General features: G+C 32.7%; 1 protein-coding gene and 1 long non-coding RNA gene across 2 annotated transcripts; one reads left to right on the forward strand and one right to left on the reverse strand.

The window, feature by feature from the left end:
* Window positions 1-4,342: 4,342 nt before the first annotated feature.
* On the forward strand, window positions 4,343-5,662 carry LOC120194759. Its single transcript, XM_039196969.1, has 3 exons — window positions 4,343-5,222; window positions 5,393-5,468; window positions 5,602-5,662. Exons 1-3 carry the CDS (start codon window positions 4,343-4,345, stop codon window positions 5,660-5,662), a joined length of 1,017 nt encoding a protein of 338 aa, XP_039052900.1.
* Window positions 5,663-8,001: 2,339 nt separating this feature from the next.
* On the reverse strand, window positions 8,002-14,515 carry LOC120194584. Its single transcript, XR_005522983.1, has 3 exons — window positions 14,501-14,515; window positions 9,951-9,954; window positions 8,002-8,181 (listed from the first exon to the last, which is right to left on the reverse strand). It is a non-coding gene; the product is annotated as an uncharacterized LOC120194584 (long non-coding RNA).
* Window positions 14,516-20,643: the final 6,128 nt, after the last annotated feature.

Genomic DNA, 20,643 nt, shown 5'->3' on the forward strand with positions numbered 1-20,643 from the left:
CGGTACTGATGGTTGGAAGTTTGCAATTAATGTTCCAAATTTTCATTTATGGTTTTTGCTCAACCGAAATGATGGAAAATTTCAGGCGACACGAACATGATACTGTCAAATAGTAAATTCATGTTCAAAATTTCAAAACACCTTAATTTCATTCTAAATCCTAAATTCTAAAATAATTCAATTACATTCTAAACCTTAAATTGAAGTATTTTAGAATTTGGGGTTTAGAATTTAATTGAATTGTTTTAGAATTTAGGGTTTAGAGTGAAATTGAATTATTTTGGAATTTGGGGTTTAGAATGAAATTGAGGATTATTTTGCAAGTTTTAAAAGTTGGGGACCTAAATTCAAGTGCCTGAAAAGTTCAATGACCATTTATATAATTTACCCTAATTTTCTAACGGTGATTTAAGTTGGGGGACCATATTGCAAACGGAATAAATGTTGGGGGACTGTATTGCAAGTTTTAAAAGTTGAGGGACCTAAATGTAAGCTTCAAAAATGTTCAGTGACCATTACTATACTTTACCCTTAAAATTATGCCTTTTGAAAAAGCGAATTGAAAAGATTAGGTTAAGAATTTTCAGAACAAATTAGCTGGCTGTTTTTGCAAAGGGAAGGTGAATTCTGTAGAGAGAAACTTACTTCGACTTTCCAATACCAGTCAGCTTGTACAAATTTGTAGAACTCCACCGATAGATAAATAAAATAAATAAATAATGCGGCAAAATACTGAGTAGAATATTTAGTTGATATTTAAAAGATAGATTTATTTTTATATGTTAAATACATATAACTAATTTTTTTATGTTAAATGAAATATATTATAATACTAAAATGCTGCTTTAATTATTAAATCGCACTGCAACAAAGACGAGAAATGTTAGTCTAATAACTCTAACTAAAAACGATATTTTTAAAATACATTAAAAATATATTTTTATTTATAACAATTAAACAACTTCTTAATTGGTTTTTACGGACATTTGTTATGTAACAAATATTATAATACTAGGATTTGGAGAAAATTCTTGTCGGAATACTTATCTATTAAATTTAGATGTACGATCCGGATCAATTTAAAGTAATCATGAAAAAATATTATAATACTAGGAGTAAGAAAACTTTGAACATAATGGAGTCGTTAATTGAAATGATGAAGGAAAAAAAGAGGATAGATCAGGAGATACATGAAGTTGGAAAAAATAAAAATTAATTAATTAAAATAATATGAATGACGAGTAGACAGTAGGGTTATTAAATTTTAAAAATTTTAATTTAATCATTTAATTTTAACATTATTTTATTTTTTATCGCTTTATCTAAATTATTTATAACTAGATATCTACATTTTAAAATTATAAGTAGATTTCAAAACTTTATTTTATAAAAATACTTATGAAATTTCCATTTTCATACTTTTATTTTAATTTTATTTTTTATTTAAAAATAATAATTAGGTCTAGTTAAAAATTCCCTCCCATCCCGATCGAGTTGAGATTCGACCAAGATAATAGAGAGAGAAAAGAGTGTCCAGGAAATTCATTAAATAAAGCCAGAACACGGCAACAATATCCGAAGTTCAATACAAATTAAACGCCGAAACCGATCCTAAGTTACATCAATACCCAATCCCCAAACAGAAATTACAACTAACGAAATATAAAACTATAAACCATTCTCCAATACGTCAAGAACCTACTTCAAAGAAATTTCTTATGGACAACGCAAGTATGGATAAACTATCACTGCCCTTGAACTTTTTTAAAAAAAAAAAAGCAAGGAGATACAAGTGCTCATTACCTTGATTGGATTGGACCAGTAATGAAGGCAGAGTTGCATAGGATTTCCTTCAGCAGAAGTATAGCAGCTAGCACAACCTCCACAAACCATTCACCAATACATCGAGAGCCTCAGTTGGAAAGAACCAAGAATGAAGATAGAATTGCAGAGGTCCTCCCTTACCAGGGCTAACACAACCTCCACATAATTGCACGACAACTCTTTTAGTGCCTCCAAGAAGAAGAAAAATCAGGAAGCGAAGCAGCTTAAAAGAGCCCAAACCATGTTTTTTTTGGGTTGGGGGGGGACAATTCTAAACCGCATTTTATAACAAACAATACAGCTAGCACCAGGGTCCAGGGCCGAATAGAAATTGGGAATGAAACCAATATATTTCCTTCACTCAGAACTAAACCAATCGTAATTCAGACAGAACTCTTACACATTTGAACCACTCTTCATTGCACTGGACCTCTTTCGGCTTTGAGTATTGTATTTATTCAGAAGAACCTTATTCCTCCTTTTTAGTTTGCTTTGGCCGAACGAATCCCAAATGCTTGGTTGTGCAACACTAATATTTTATACTGATTTTAACTTGTAGAGATAGGTTATAACAACATAATAAAAGGTATTTTTAACGTTTTTGAAACGTACAGTTAAAAAAATTAATTTAAAAAAAATTAAATTATTTAATATAAAAGTTAATATCATTGTAAAAAAAATAGATAAAATATTTATTTTAGATATCATTTTCTAAAATATAAAAAATAGTGGTGTAAATAAAATATTTTCTATTCCCTGGCCTTCATCTTGGGAGCAATCATAATTCATATTCATTTAAAAGAATGGCCTGTCAATTTCCATATATGCAAGATTATTTAACAGGAGAAATGTGAAATTCTGGGTTACGGGCCTCATAATATATGAAATGGGCCATGGTCTCATTGAAGCTGTTTGGGTATTTTGCAACTGAGTTATGGGCTTTAAGCTCACTTGTAGCAATAGTACTACTCTGTCATCTTTAAAGAGCTTTACAGCTTTCACCTTCCTCGGGGTGGAAATATTGTACCGCAGCATTTGGTAAAAAAGTTAAAAATTTATTATTATCACCAAACTTTGTTGAGAGTTGTCGAGCTGACGAAAGCTGATGCTTGACTTGCCGATCCAATAAAATTACAAGAGAGTTGAGTAAATGTATGATTTTCTATGCTCAAATTAGTAAAGATTTCCCGTTTACTGTTTCAATGCGTTTTGGACTGATTACAAAAAAAAATGTTATTCTAATGAATATGACGAATGTACCACATTAGAGATCCACAATAGTACCCTGTATCTACTATAATACCAAAATGACAACCCTTTTCCGTGTCGTGTCGACACTTGACATCCCATGTCTTTACTCAACACTCAAAATCTTTCAGTTGAATGGGAGAAAGGCTATGTCCCAATAATGTGATGTCCTATTTACTGTTTTTACTTACCTGCAACTACTGCATAAATGCATTTACGTTTTTTTTTCCGGAGTGCAAATTCCCCAATCATTCCATTGGTTGCTTTACTACCTTAACTTGCGTTAAAACTTCACATAAATATATAAAGATATTGTTCGTTTTAATTCATTTAATCTTATGGATATTATTAAAAAAACTTAATAAAAGTGTATTGCAAGAATTCCCTGCTTACCTGTCAGCTCTCGCATTGGCTGTCTACATTTACCTGGGCACTTTCACCATGTGCTCGCTGCTCATAAAGAGAGGGCTCCCTAGGTAAGCATGTGTTTGTCATGTTTGCAATTGCTGGATCCATCGAATTTATTAGTCCAGATACATTAAAGGCTAAAACCCTCCATCAAAATAGTGTTTATTGCAAGTACAAGCTGATCCAAGCTGAAAATGTCTTAGAATGTAATTTTGTATTGTTCATCAATTTGAAAACTAATATGAATTATTTCCCAATTATTTATAAAATAGTCTACGCATGGTCAACTATAACAGATCATGTTCATGGAAATCCGTGAAACGGGTAGATCAAATGGTCAACCCCAAACGGTTTCACCACCGTTGGATCTTCCTGTTTATAGTGGCCCGTTCGATTTAGATTTGATGGCATACATCGAACGGCCACACTAAAATCACACGCACAGACGGTTGTAAACATACAAAAATCCCTCTCCACCTGAGCCGATCGCTAAATAAAATATAGTTGCGCAAATCACGAGACAGAGTGTACTGTTAAAAGCAACAACAAAAAGAAATAAGAAAAGGGACTTGAACGAGAAATAAAAAAATTGTGAAGGGCATGAATAGAAATGGCAACAATTTAGCTTAGCCAAGTCCAACTGACGAGGTGATGTTAGAGAATAAATGCGTCTCATTGACTCTCTCGTCTCTATTACGACACCTTAACAGTCAGTTCCCATTTAACTACCATTTTCCCTGCCTCTTCTTCATTTCTTAAGCCGGGAAAAACCGAACCTTCAGGGAAAAAGCTTCGTTTTTTTTATCTCAACTCAACAATGTCACTGTGTTTCTGAGTCAAACTCTAGCCTCCGTTTCTTTAAATGGGCTGCTGTGTAAGCACTAACAGAGGTTCTTGTGGTGAAAAGGAAGCACATTTAGAGGTGGGTCTTGATTCTTTTAACCAAAAACCAATTCTTGAAGGAAGAGCTCCACCTCCTTCCGCTGAAGAAGAAACTGTGAAAGAAGTTTTGTCTGAGACCCCAAAGCCCAAAACTCCCATCTTTACCCCACAAGAAGAAGAGAAGAAAACCCTGATAGAAAACCCGGTCTTTGTCAAGATCCAAGGGAAGGAAAGCCTGGATTTTAACATTAAGCATGAGCTGAAACCACCTGTTAATTCCATTGAAGAGTCAGCTTCAGAAGATGTTTCTGAGATTTGCAGTGTTAGTTTAAGTGAAAGCGTTTCAACTACAACAGATAGAAGAGACGAAGAAAAAGCGAGGCCGCAAAGAGTGTTCAGATCTCCAGCAAGATCCGGGCCCGGGAATCAGGTCGTGGGTAGGTCCCCGACTCGGAAACTTGAGCAATCACCCGGGAGAAGAAATGGGGTTATCAATGGGGGATCAACAGTGAGGTCGGTTCAAAGCAGGGAACCCACATTGAGACGTGGGTCAAGACTCGAACCGCCAAGGAAGGATCCGGGTGAGAATTCAGGGAGGTCAAGGTCACCAGTTGTGAATAGACCTGTAATGGGTCGGAGCGCGTCTGGAAGGACTAATCCATCCCCTGGTGGTAGGGCCAGACTTGACCCGGGAGAGTCCGGTAATAACAAAAAAGTGGTGCAGCATCAAGGTACTTCCACCACTACTGCAACTACAACTACAACCACCATGGATGGAAAATGGCCAAGTATAAATAATAATGGAGCTACATCAAGTACTCCAAATGAATCACTTGAAAATCCTCTTGTTTCACTTGAATGTTTCATCTTTCTCTAGAGACATCAAGTACTCCAAATGAATCACTTGAAAATCCTCTTGTTTCACTTGAATGATTCATCTTTCTCTAGAGATTAAGAATGTATCTTAAAAGATCTATCACTTACGTTTTTGTTGTTGTTTTAGTTTCTGAATATTGATTAAACATTGAAGTCAAAGGTCAGTCTGAACCGGAAACGAAGATTTTGTTGTATAAGTTTGTGGGATTCCAGAACTCAGAGTTGCAGTGGTAGGCTGTTGTCCACTACTTGTCTTGTTTTCCACTGCTGGATTTGGAAATTTTAGGTGCTTGCTTGTTGAACATGGAATGTCTTAATTGGACTGTAATTATCGTTTAATTGTACTTAATGTTGCTGTTGTAGTGTCTACTCTTCTTTGCTGTACGGGAAAAGATCTGCATCTCTGCAAAAGACTGTACCATGACTAAATTCTTGTACAAAAATCATCGGTTTCTTTTTCCAGCTTCTGTATTCAAAATTTCCAGTCTTGAATCATGATTGAATCCCAGCATTCAAATAAAAGTAAGAACTTTAAACAATGAATATACAATTATTTCTTTTTCTAATCTTTGGTTGTTGGTTTGGTTAGAAGTGTTCTTGGTGACTCTTTTTAAGCGTTAAAGTTCATCGTTAGACAATAATCACGATTTAATAAGATAAATGAGGCACATAATTATGTCCTTTAAAGTGGGATCTGTAGCAACCTATTAACAATTTTGAGGCATACCATATTATTGCCATTGCTAGTACTAGTAAATCCTTTCAAGATGCAGCTTTGTATTTTTCTAACATTCTCCTTTATTAATACTTAACGAGGAGAAATTATTTTATGAACTCTACTTATTACGTCATTCATTATCTCAGTGAATCACATTCATTAATTTTAAAATAACATCCAAATAATTGTTAATTCTTTATTTACACATAACAAAGAGGTAAAAATTCACCTTAAAAAAATGAAAAGGAAAAATGTTATTTATTGGACAAATCTTCTAATAATTTTTCAACCAAACGGGAAACATAGAGAACTAATCCGCTTTAATAATTCAACGATCCCTAAATTCCACAGTATAAACACAACGTGTAGTAAATGAATATGAACTATGAAGGTGCAAATTGAATTCCGGAGATGTGAGTGTAGCCGTTGCAGGTGAGCAAAGACAGCGGAAGGAAGGGGTCCTATGTTTAATACTGATCCCTTAATGGAATATGTTGTTGGCCTCTCTCCACTAAGGCGTAATGGGGTTGAAGAAGATCACATCTGTTTCTTTTTACCTTTCTGTACTCGTCTCTTTCATGAGAACAGACAAAGATAGAATGCACCCAAAGTTCAAAAGTTCAATTTTTTTCCCAACCAAATTGGCTTTATTGTTCCATTACAAAACATTGATAGTGGAGATTTGGTTTTTTCAACTAGAGGACGTGCTATGTTGGAGACAATACAAAAAGTAGAGAAATTATCTCGTAACATGAAAAGGTAGGGACTCTGAATAACTTCTTTTTGCCTGGGCTTAGATTTTGCTGGTTTGACATGGGCCATCTTTGGTTGCAATCAGTTTTAGGTCTAGGAAGATTGCGTTTTCTTTACTTCTTTTCCGGTCTTTTAGGCCCAGATTCTTGTCTTGGATGAGACATCATTCATCGAATATTATTTTCCGGCACCAAAGTTCTGAATAACATGGTGGTGTTGTGGAACTGAAAGTTCAAAAAACACTATATTATACCTAAACTTTTTACATGTAAACGGATTCATTTGATGGGCAATTCAAACATGAAACAGTGGAAATTGACAGGGAGACAATTCAAGTGTTGCCAAAACCAGTCAGCCTACCTACAATTATCTCTATATAATTATATATACAAAATAACGATCTTATAACCAAAAAGAAAGGCACTGACAGCAATCATAAATCATACTCCCCTAACTTGCATTGATGTTAGCAGAGGAGTTTGATTTAGGATTGACTGATGAGTCGTGTTGATGCTGAGGCAATGGAGGGCATACATTGGGGCATGGGATCGGAGCCGGGTGTGCGATGAAAGTAGGAATCTCGTCCCCAGGCATTACAACTGAAACTCCATTGGTGTATATTGTCATCTGCACGAGTAAGTCACCTTTATATGATCAAAATCAACACAAACATCAAATAAATTTGCTATTTCAGGAAAGGAAGAAAAGTTAGGCAACTAAGATGGTTTAGAGATGAGTCCTCAAATTAACGTATAAAACCAGCTTTCATTAATTAGCCAACAATATGGTTCAAAATATGAACACTTACTCATAAACAATAGATAACCCATGGTTCATTTTTTCTACTTATTAACAGTAGCCGAAGTACTACATCTGCAAGAATGTAGGGGTGAGCGTTCGATCGATTCAAGTAAAAAAATTTCGAATTATTCGAGTTGACGAGTCTTATTTTATAACTCATAATTGATTTGAAATTTTTTTGAGTCAAGTCGATTTTTTGATTTTCTTTTTTTAATTGTAAATATTTATAATTATAATATTATTTTATTCCAATTGATGTGATTTTCTATAACCATATATACAATAAAAATATATTTCTTCATATTTTTTTTTCATACGTATACATATATCATACAAAGTTTAAAGACTCGACTTAAACTTGAAAATAAATCAACTAATTTCTAAAGTTTTTGAATTATTCGAGCTGCATTTTATACCTCAATTTGAATTTAAATTTTTTTATGAGTCGAATTTAATTTTTATCGCCACTACAAGAATGTAAATCCCTGAATATAAAGCGAACACAATTTAACATGAGACAAAAGGGAGGGTTTACTGATGTACGATGCAGAGAAGCTTTTATGTCAGATCAGGTACTGGAAATTACTACTTATTACTGTTCTCATAACGGAAAAACGAAAGACAGCCCAACGCTAGCCAATCTAAAACAAAGTAACCAACCACTTTGAACCCTAAGGAATACCATGCTGAACAATCAAATTCAAAGAAAAGAAAAAAGAGAAGGGGTTTGGATCATATAGACGAAACCCCAGATATGGAAGCAAAAGAGTCAACTCCCTTTTGGTGATGGGTGGCTGAGCTTGCCATTAAAACTAAGCTGAGATTCTTCATGGTTACTGCTACCAGGGAAGAGTAGGGTTTAAGAAACCGTTCAAAGACGGCCATGACTAAGAACATGGAGATGAGAATGGCGGTTGCAACAAAGCCAAAAGGCACCGCATTGACAGAGTTGTCAACATGTCTCCAGTTCTCCTCTCTACATTCAATGGAGCTCCAACTGGGGGCGAACTATACAAGTAGCTTTATTCTTGTTCCATTTTTTTAATAGAAAAAAAGAAAGAAGTTGTTGCTCTTATTTAACTCTAATCACGTAGCTCCCAATGAGAGAGACAGAAAGGGCTTTTTTACGGTGATAAGGTTATTGCAGTACTTAAGGCAATTACACCATAACCTAAGCTTCTTGGAGTACTATTTACACTTGTTAGATTCGGAGTTTTAGGGGGGGGGGGGAGAGAAGGAAGCATGTGCGCTATCTTTACATGGAGGTGGACTGGGAGTGGAAAATAGACTTGGGAATAGAGGTGATCGTTCTATCAAGTTGAGTCGAATCGAGTCAAAATATTCCGAGTTATTTGAATTGATGAGTTCTATTTTACAACTCTGAGTTGACTTAAATTTTTTTTAAGTCGAATCGAGTTTATAAAATTCGTATCGAGTGAATTTTTCGAGTTTATGTTTAAACTTAATTATAAATATTTATAATATTATAATATTATTTGATTCCAATTTAAGTGACTTTCTAATTCCTATAACTATATATACATTACAAATATATTTTTTCATATTTTTTTCATATGTGATATACATTACAAAGTCGAAGAACTCGACTCAAACTTGAAAATTAAGCTATTAATTAATAAAAAAATTAGAGTTATTTGAGTTGTATTTTACATCTTAATTTGACCTTAAAAAATTTTCGAGTCGAGTTTATAAAATTGTAACTCGAAATCAGTTCGAATCGAATAGAATCGAGTCCAAAAATTCAACTTTTCGAGTCAAGTCGAGTTCTACTCCCCTAAAGGTTTTCTATTTCTTTTGCTACTGTTACAGTACAAGTGTACAAAGCTTTTTGTTATTATTTATTTGTTGGTGGAAGAAGAAACAAAATTTTGGGTAATTGCAAATTGATAAGTTTTCTTTTCTTTGGAAGGATAAGCAAAATTAAGAGTTGAAATTGATTTCTTAAGTTTTTTATTTCAGCCCTCATGGAATCGAGTCCGAGACTAGGTAGTTTTGGCCTTTTGCTTGAGTTGGACTTATTTTCGTGTAAGACTAAAATATTCAAGAGATTCAACATCTTAGTATCTATTTAAAATTTTTACTAATCAATTAATAACACAAATACAAGTATTTAAACTTAAATTATATAAAAAATAATATTTTTTATCACTAAAACTACTTGATAAATTATACATCTATCTTTTGTTAATTCTAGGACAAAGTTCCCAGCAACCTTTCTATCCAAATGGTTGGACCAGCTTTGCACCACTTTGTAAAGTTAGAATCACAATCATGTCTAACATCTTTAATCCACTTTCCTTTTTATCCTTATAATGCGAACTCTTTGTTTTGATTTTATCTCCATGTGCCAAATCATGTTGGATGGGCATTCTTAAAGGACTTGCAGCTAAAGAGGTAGAGATAAAATCATACACATCACCGGGCTTCTTCTGTCGGCCTTTTCTAAGCAGCATGTGGACATCAAAATTCTATGATTGTCCCTTGTTTCAACGGCCCCGATCACTTGTTTCTGTCTAGCGGATCATAACCGTCGATATGGTGTTAATAAGAGTGAGTCAACTGGGTAAGACTTCGTTAACAGAGTCTCACACGTGTACTGCTGCATCACACGTATGATAGCGTGTAGAAATTGACCAAGCATTCAATCATCGGGGAGTGGGACAGTTGGTAAAAAAATTGTATTAATATAAAATTTTTTTACCAACTGTATGTATAGAGCATATATAAATAAAATTTTAGTGTAAATACCTTTAGTAAAATGAACAATTAATATAAAGAAATTTAAATTTTAGAGTTGATACAATAAAATTTTAGAATAAATATCTTCAATAAAATAACAATTAATATAAAAAAATCAGATTTCAAAATGGGTATGTATCTACCCTTAGGGTGTGTTTGGTTGGGGGAATGTGAGATTCACATGGGAATATAATCCACATTCTCCCGTTTGGTTGGCCGGGAATGTCATTCCCGATAATCTTACATTACCAATAGTGGATTTTTGGGGGTATATTATCGGGAATGTCATTACCTCTCTTTCCTTAGGTATTGTTGGATTACCGGCGTTTTGGACTAAAATGCCCTTAAAAAAATTTCTTTCAAAAATATCTTATTCTGTCATTGAATAATAAAAATTCTATGAAAGTTAAATAATAAATTTATCCTTAAACTATTTTAGATTTACAAAAAATCTATAATTAAAATTTTATATGAAGTTCAGGGGTTAAAATAAATTTTTACTCTTTCATTAAATCTTTTTATATTTTCAATTTTGTAAAAAAAAGTATATAAATTTTATGAATTTAAATTTTTAAAAAATATATATATAAATATTTTCCAACTTGTTAATAAAATATATAAATATTTTTCAAATTGTTAAAAATATATATAATAAGGACAATTTGGTCAAATATACATTCCAATAATCTTTATTCATTTAACCAAACATGGTAATCTTACATTCCTACTAAACCAACCAAACACAAAATACAACATTCCCAGTAATCCTATTCCCTGGTAATCTTTTATTCCCACTGATCTTACATTCCGTGAACCAAACGCACCTTAGATGTACGTGCATCCGCCGGTGGGTGCATGGTGGTTCTTGCTAACTTCGGATGCTAACATATTTTACGTGTTTTTTGTTGGCATGAGATTTGGACTTTCTATTCTTTTGTGGGTTTAGAATTATTATTATATTTTTAAGTTTTGAGTTCGAACACTATAAATATCATAAGTATAAGCATTCAATTTTAAATAATTAAAATCATATTTGAACATATATTACCTTATATTTATTCAAATTATAAAAAAAGATGATAGAAGCATCTTCTATCTTTTACCGCAATTTTTCATTGACCCAGTCTCGGTAAAATTGGACCTATAATTTAAGCAGGCTATTTATTTGGCCCAATAGACCAACTCAAATTTTATTTTGAAAAATACAATATTTATTATTGTGCAGGGTAAACTTGTCATGCCCACATGTCGAGTTTGCCCATATATTATTTTTTAATAGACCCAAGTCTGTAACCCCGTGAGGCCTAATTATTTAATATATTCTTGGAACTAGTCATATCCATTTGACGAGTTCCATTAATATATATATATATATATAATAATTATATTTTTTTTAAAAATCATGGGACTTGTCATGTGAACATGATGAGTTCCATTTAGATTTTTAAAAATTAGTCGTTAAGTGAATGATGGGTAACAAACATTTTTTTTAAATCCAACTGGAACTCGTCATGTGGACATGTCGAATCCCGTGAAATTTAAAAAAAATCAGAATATAATCATTTAAAAATAATATTTAATTTTTAAAAAATAATAATTTTATTTTTTTTAATACTTTATTACAAACTAATGACTAAATACAATCACTAATATAATAAAAATTTACATATATTTTTTAATTTTTGACGATGTCGAGGAGTAATTGAATGATAATGATAAAGTTATCCCCTTTCGCCTTCGTCTTTATCACGTTCTTTAATGTATTCTTCTTATTGAACTAATGTAGTGTACAATCAGTCCACCACTTTTATTTAAACCTTCGGGTAATAATAATGGAATATTCAAAGTATTTGACATCATCATTGACGTCATTGACTCAAAATGCACATTAAAATTACTAGATGATTGAGCATATAAATGGATCCCATGGACTCACATCTTCTCTTGAAGCTGGTTGAGAGGGTGGCACTACATTCCATTCTGATCGATTATCCATTGAAACATGATATGAGGGATATAAAACATAACTTGCTTGAGAAGTAAAATAATCGACAAAAGAAGAAAAAGAAGAAGAAGCTGATGATTTCTTAGCATATTTTGTCTTCATTTCTTCCCATTCGACCCTATCTCCCGACGTTGTTAAATATGATCGATATTTCATTTGCTTCATAATTTTAAATGTAGGGAGATATTGAGAAATCAAGATCATTTGGTATAACGTCAGAACGAATAGACACGTACAAATGTCTCTCATTCCATGTTATATGTATGCAACATACTTCCTTAGCCAATTTTCTTTATGTTTCTCATGCATATTAATTTGTGCAATTCGTTCATGTAAAATATTTGTGTTGAATGGGCTGATGAGAGCCAAGTTGATGCAACACTTTATTTGCGGTATGGATCCAACAATGATAAATGAAGCAACGACATTACGGTACACCAAGTCTCTATTTCTTCAAAAAGAATATGGTAGACATCATTGGATATCCGACTCATAATACATAATCCAATTAAACTGTAAACAGCTACATTAGTATAAATAAAAATAAATTCTCTTAATGTAAAAGTTATACAAAAAATTAGAATATTTAATGCATATCTACCGGAGAAATTGATCATTATTCATATTAATTTTCGTTGCACCTAACTATTTTGTATTAGTAATCTTATGTCGTCATCTAAACAACAAAGCTACATTAGTATATAATAAAAATAAATTCTCTTAATGTAAAAGTTATACAAAAAATTAGAATATTTAATGCATATCTACCGGAGAAATTGATCATTATTCATACATTAATTTTCTTGCACCTACTATTTGTATTAGTAATCTTATGTCGTCATCTAAACAACATAATAAATACAAATACAAGTACAATATTTATTCAAACTTTCTAAACATATTATTACTAATAGAAATTTACTCAACTATAAATTTAAGAAATTACCTTGCAACGAGAGGAAACTCAACTGGAGCTGTTGTAATTGGAATAGAAAATGGAAAGCGGTACCATGCCACGATTGTAATAAGACTAGACAACCCGCTACATCCGCTCTTTGACCCTTTCCATAATGTAATCTTGCAAAGTTTACGGTATAAAAATACCAAAATTGTATAACCCCAACTATATTGACGACGGTCACCAAAATTTTTCATTTACGAAAGATATTGAGTGTTCACCAAATTATCGGATTAATCTGATACAATATCCCTCCAATCAGTCGGAGAGATAGCTAGGGCTACATACACTTCAGCAAGATGCCCAAATGTAAATTTCAAAAGTTTAGGGACTAAAGTGTAAAGTTAGAAAATTTTAGGGACTAAAAATGTAAATTTTCAATATAATTTCTAACCTAAAACTATCTTCCTTCAAAATTTTTGTAAAAACTTCCAATTAGATCCGTTTATCCTAATATTTAGCAAACTTTATCCTACAATAACTTTTATACAAACTCCAAATCTGAAACCCACTAAAATATGATTCTTGGGTTGAACTACTCATTTACAAACCCAAAATGTACCTTTTGAAAATTTATATTTGTAGTCACTAAACTTTTCCAACTTTACACTTTGGTCTCTAAACTTTCAAAATTTACATTTTGGCCGCTTATTGAAATTTTGGGGTATTACAAAATATCACTCTCCAACCACGTCATCTGAATCAAAACTCATATGCGAAATCTTGCGGTGATACCTTTCCCAATAATTCCTCATAAATCACGTCTCTGTTTTCATTGTTTTGTTTCACCAACGATGCATCATTTATTGGAACACCGAGTTGATAAGCCATATTTTCTAAAGTAATCATCGTGTTCACCACTCGGAAAATAAAACATATGAGTTTCAGATCTCTAACATTTAATCACATCGAAATCAATGCAGGCACCACTCGAAAACGAAGAAATGTGATAGCATACAATCTGGACTGTTATAGATAATAGCAATCCACTTATGTGGGGTGCATTTTTCATTCCTCGATGATAAATGCCTTGTTCTTCTTCTTACAATTTAAAATTCAAACAACTAATAAAAATTTCAAAACAACACATTAATATTATAATTGAACTTTAAAAAAAAAGAAATAAGTCTTAGTGGAGTCCGTTCAAGCGGTGAAATATGGATATGATCAAGATGTATCATTTGTTTCCGTGTAGACATTTTACCACAAAATCATTAAAATCACATTTTTCCCGCTCAATAAACTATTTTGCTTCTCAATAAATCACAATATAATTCTAAACCCCCAAACCATTATTTATACTTCAATTCCAACGATCACATGGAACTCGTCATGCTCATATGGCTAGTTCCATGGCTAGCCGTTTATGGCCATTGGAATTTATTCGTTGCCCAACGTACACTTAACTACTAGATTTTTAAATCCAAATAAAACTTGTCATGAGTGCCATGATTTTTTTTAAAAAATATAATTATTTTATATATTTTAAATTACAGAGTTTCAATAAATATATTAATAATTAAGTCTCATAGAGTCCACAGACTTGGGCCCATTAAAAGTAATATCTTGACAAACTTATGGTCGAATTAAAGTGAGCGATAGCACCACATACAAAAATTTTATCCCTTATTATTATTATAAATTCCTTATTATTTAATATGAATAAAATAGAAATAAAATATAATTTCTTTACTAAATTATATCCCTTATTACAAGATACTTTTTTGTATTACTAAATATGAAAGATCTTAGACCTATTTGGGTTATTGTTAAGCAAAGTGAATTGCGAGGAAAAGAAGCTCGACAACTGGAAATTATTGTCTATTTGATGATACGCCCAACTAGAAAGCACCATTGTTTGGTAAAATGGCCCAATAAGGTATATGGATTTTTATTTAGTCTAATAGGGCAAGTAAAAAAATTATTTTAGGATCTATAATATTTTTTACAATGACATGAACTTGTAACGTCGAAGTGACGAGTTTTAATATAAAAATTTATTCTAATTTTTACCTCGATGTGATAGATTTTAATAAAAAAATATTTTATTGGAACTCATCATCTTGGCGTGATGATTCGAATAAAAAAATATTTTTTATTAAAACTCGTAATCTTGACGTGATGAGTTCTAATAACACAATAGAAATGACTTAGATCCCAAAATATAAATCGAGATGCCTTAATGGCTAATAAAAAATCCGTTATCGTTATTAGGCAAAAAAAAGCGGCATTGTTTCTTGCTTCAAAACGTGCTCATAAAATTGCTCTTTTATAGAAGTAAATAGTATTTTACACGACTTAAACATACTAATTCACCATCCACAAAGGCAACTAAAGAGGTGTTTTTTTCATCAATTAAACACACACATTAAACAACCATAGTAAACCTTAGTAATAAAGGTGGAGATGGCTAAGACTGCTCACTAGAGTTGAACGACACAAAAATGACTAAGATGTTCCGTGCATCAACAGTTGCCGATGTATCAAATACATAGACCGTCTAAATTGTTTGTGGCGATTCACCGGCCATCCGGTGCCCTGCCAGGAAGTATATATGGTTTCCTATTGGTGCCATTGTTAAGTGAAGTCGTTCCATTAGCGGCCAATTTTCATTGTTATTGTCACCTAATGCGGAGACTGGTGAATTAAGAGTTTGGAAACGAGACCCATCTACTTCGTTCCACATATTCTGCATCCCATCATACACATCAATGTGAGCTTTCGATGGCTTGAGACAATCCCCGGAGCTAAACAACTTGCCATCCACTTCAACGATTTGATTAGGTGGAATATTCAGTTTCCAAATCTGCTCTGAGAGGTCCCATGGCACGCGTGTCCAACACCTCGGCGGAGCTATGCTGTGGAGCAAATGTCAACAGGTTTATATCGGATTCACCTCTTTGGGTGAAACCGCCCATCACATATATTTTTCCTTGCCATGTCACCCTAACACATTTGTATTTCATGCTAGGCAATGGGGTCCATTCGTCAAGGGAAGGATCCTACACCAGTTGACATTATACAACCCTAGGAACCCCCGGTTAGGCTATCACCTTCCCCTACTAATCACAAGAAAACACTAAGGCGGGTACACAAGAAAAATGTTGAGTATGCAGGCATCGAATAAGAATAGCGAGTGAGGGTGCGTAGGATCCAAGCACGGGGAGATGATATCTAGGAATTTTATTGTTGGTGTTTTCCCTTTGATCGGCCATTTGAATGATTTTAATGCTTTTGGCTAGGGGTGTTCAAATAACCGAACTAATTCGGTTAATCGATCGAACCGAATTAGTTAGGTTAATTCGGTTCGGTTATCGAATTAGTTCGGTCGATTAACGCTTAAGAAAATTTTTAGAATTCGGTTAACGGTTAATTCGATTCGAATTCGGTTAATTAATTGAAATTAAATTTTAAATATATTATATATATAACATATGAGCTCAACCCAAACCATTTAAAACTCAATTAATAATTTAAGATCCAATAACTTTTAAACCTAAATCAATATTAATTAATTAAAAAAAATTATATAAAATTTTTATTGTATAATTATATATTATTTAAATTAATTGTAAACTATTTTTTAATTAAAAAATATTAAATATATTATATATAACATATGAACTAAGTCCAAACCATTTAAAACTCAATTAATAATTTAATATCCAATAACTTTTAAACCTAAATCAATATTAATTAATTAAAAAATTTATCTGAAATTTTTATTTTATAATTATATATTAATTAAATTAATTATAATTTTTTTGAATTAAAAAACATTTAATTTTTTTGTAAATTAGAAAATTTTAAAAAATTTCGGTTAATTCGAAAATTAACCGAATTAACTGAAATTTATTCGGTTCGGTTAATATTTTCGAAAAAAAGTTTAGTTCGATTAACGGTTAAAAAAAATTCGATTAATTCGATTATGATTAATTCGGTTCGGTTCGGTTTTAACCGAAAACCGAATGAACAACCCTACTTTTGGCTTAGGTTGTCTGTTGCATTGTTTTGTTGTTTGCTCCATAGTTTTCTATGGACATGAAAATAAATTAATTAATAGTGTGAAAGTTTTCTAAATTTTCATTGATTTTATTTGATTAAAAAAAATCGCTGTTAAAAAATACGATCGATTCACAATCTTACAAGAATATGCTTTGGAATCCGCACTCAATGGTAAAGGGAAAAGGTGCAAGGAGCAAATCCATATAAGATACCGCTGTTATGATACAACGTCTGGAATGCCACACTTTTACTTCTCGTTAAGGCAGCAAAAACTCTGTTCTAGGAAGTAAGTTAGCTTATCAAGGACTGTCCTTTACTTCATGCCAATAAAAGTCATTAAAGTAGTTCTTTTTATATATTCATCTGGATAATCTTTTTTCTGCTTTTTATGCCCATGTGGATTTGAGAAATGGCAACTGTTGCCTTTGTTTTTATCTTCTTGTTGTTCAAGACAACGGACAAAAACCATGGCATGCGACTCTTGACAAAGCAAGCTGCCATTTCCATTTTCCAGTTTTGTCAATGTCGTTCCATGGAACATAATTATTTTTATGTAGCATACAGCAGACCTAAATTGCTAAGACAAGCTTGTTGCAGAGACAACCTGCAACGGCACATGAAGAGATCATCAAGAAAGAAAATGAGTGCACAGATTACTAGGAAATCCAACTACATTTGAGAGAGATTGCCGATGGGAATGATTGAAATGAATAGTGTTTTGATTTGCATATTGTTAAAATCTAGTGATTGCTGCTATCTTAGGGCAAGCCTAAGGCCATTCATTGATCCAAAAAGAAAAGGGTCTAACGAAGCACAAATTCCCAGTTGACAGCTAACATGGACGGAACTTGAAGATCAATCCATGTGAACAAGACCAGACGCTTGAAAACCAAACCAGAAATGGAATGGTTTGTTTCTAGAGGGATTGGTGCCAAAACCTGAGCAAGATTCTTTTGGCTTAAAATGATTTATCATCTGACACGGGACCAGCAATTTCCGCAACAGGTATACAGTGGAATCAAACAGGATAAAGCACTGAATTTTTCTCAGAATAAATAAAAGCTAAACGGCTTTCAAGATGAAGACAATAGGAGAGAAGTGCATGTGGGTAAAGATTATGCAAAACAGCCACATAGCCCCAAATAACAGTGTAAATGAGTCAAATCGAGTTCGAGTATTATCAAACTCAACTTAACTTAACTTAAAAACTTTAAATATAAACTCAACTCGACGTAAAAACTTACAAGTTTAAAATTTTTAAATTTGACTCAAACTCAAAAGATAATATTAAAACTCAACTCAAACTCAAAAAAGACTCGAATTCAAAAAAATTTCAAAAGTTCATCTTAAACTCAAGACTCGAGCTCAATTCAAGCTTGTTCAAGCTCGATTCATCACCAAGCGGCTCCATAAGTTAAACCATGACTTTGAGCTTTAATTTATAGGATCACTTGTGGAGCACTTCCTTCTATCTTAAAGATGTGGGATATAAGACTTCTCTCATCAAATTATCATACCGATGGCTCGTACCAAGCAAACTACCAGGAAATCAACCGGCGTCAGAGAGGGCTTTCTCCATCTCTCATTCTATTACTCAGGTTCCCTTTCTTACTTTCTTTTTGCTTTCATTTCTACTTTTTTTTACTGATTAAACTCATCTGTTTGTATGCATAAATGCTTCTTATATGAATTCTCTTTTCCTTGTGTTCCTTCTTCGTCTTTCTCTGATTAGAATTGTCGGATTATATCTATCGAATTTGGATTTTCTTGTTCTAGGCTTGGCCTTTGTCCCTTGGATCTCTCATATTTCGCTGGGATAGTTTGAGACGAACAAGGATTTTTTTTTAGTGTTTTTTTACGGATGGAACACTTATACCCATTTTAGTGTTTCGATGCTCCTCTGCACTAGATTTTACAGAAGCATTTGATGCAGCTTGTTTTCCTCTTACTCTATTCTCTAGCTCATTTGATTCTGGTTGGGCTTCTGGGATCTCAGCCACAGTTATCCAAGGATTGTTGGATATGTTGGTGGAGGGGGTGCAGACAATGTTAACCAGTGTTTCCTTGAAGCCTCTCGGTTTGGCAGTACAGAACTTGTCCGCATTTTATTACAGGTGGGTATTTTTTCTTTGGAGTGGAATTTGAACTTTTGCTTGCTAACATTTACTGCCAACATTTTCAAGATGCTTATTTGCAATTTATTCATTATTTGTTGAAATGAATCGACATTGACCAAGGTTCAGTTCTGTGAGGGTTGGTAAAAAAATGGAGTGTCTAGTAGAAAGGGCAATGCCATGGCGTTTTTGGACCTTTAATGAGGCAGCTGAAAGGGCTGCATGCAGGTTGTCCAGTGGTTTGTTAAAAGAGGTTGTCGAGACATGAAGCTCTGTCCGGCCCTCACTGCTGCTATTTCCAGCAGTCAAATTGGTGTAGCTGCATATCTTCTACCCCATGTTCCTAAGCATGTTCTAACGGCACTAAGCATTGAAATTCTCAAGGATGCGGGTGAAAGAAGTGGCGGATCTCACGATGTAGTTTTTCTATGTAATGTGTTTATTAGGTATAGAATGTCGATCAAATTTTAAGAAATAAAATATTATATGAAATGTATTTCAAGTATATTTTTTAAAATATTAATAATTTTTTAACAAAAGGAAATGAAATAAAATATTATATGAAATGTATTTCAAGTATATTTTTTAAAATATTAATAATTTTGTAACAAAAGGAAATGTTCTTCTCCATAAGGTTTTGAGTTAAATAATGTATGTAGGATGTATGCATTGTTAATTGATTAAAAAAATTAAACATATATTACTTTATAACTATCTCAAATTTTACTTCCATTCTAAAACGCTTTAATTGTTTATAATTATATTTATCATAATCCTATCATGTATTTATCTTAACTATTCATATGATTCAAACTCGTCATTTTTCATTAAAAAAAATTGATGATTGTATGATATTGATGTTAACTTATTGACTATGGTATGATAAAATATGATCCCATCGTTTTAGTTGTATTTGTACATCAAATCTCCGTTTACATTATGTCGTCGAGTCTGTAACACCCCCAACCCATACCCGACCCGGATATGAGTCAGAGATACTACATTGACTTTAAAACACAACTCTTAATAAATAATAGTAAAATATTTGAACTTGTATTAAGAAATACAATAATATACATACTGTAATATAGTTACAAAAATATTCAGAGCATACACACTTAACCCTTTAATTACATGCCACTGCTATTACATAACAAAATGACCTACTGATAAGTTGCTTCTGATCTGATGGTTGCAGGAGTAATACTGTCAAGCTGCTTCACCTGTTTCGTCTAATTTCCTCGAATCCTACGTGTGAAACACTCACACGCTAAGTCATCGACTTAGTGAG

Source organism: Hibiscus syriacus, unplaced genomic scaffold, assembly GCF_006381635.1.
Source record: "Hibiscus syriacus cultivar Baekdansim isolate YM2019G1 unplaced genomic scaffold, ASM638163v2 tig00117000_pilon, whole genome shotgun sequence".
NCBI lineage: Eukaryota > Viridiplantae > Streptophyta > Magnoliopsida > Malvales > Malvaceae > Hibiscus > Hibiscus syriacus.

Bases quoted from the DNA above. Each gene is read 5' to 3' on its own strand.
- LOC120194759 (XM_039196969.1), top strand. From the start codon at position 4,343: ATGGGCTGCTGTGTAAGCACTAACAGAGGTTCTTGTGGTGAAAAGGAA. The intron at 5,223-5,392 runs GTTTCATCTTTC...TAAACATTGAAG, and splicing joins TCCTCTTGTTTCACTTGAAT to TCAAAGGTCAGTCTGAACCG. The intron at 5,469-5,601 runs GTAGGCTGTTGT...TTGCTGTTGTAG, and splicing joins CAGAACTCAGAGTTGCAGTG to TGTCTACTCTTCTTTGCTGT.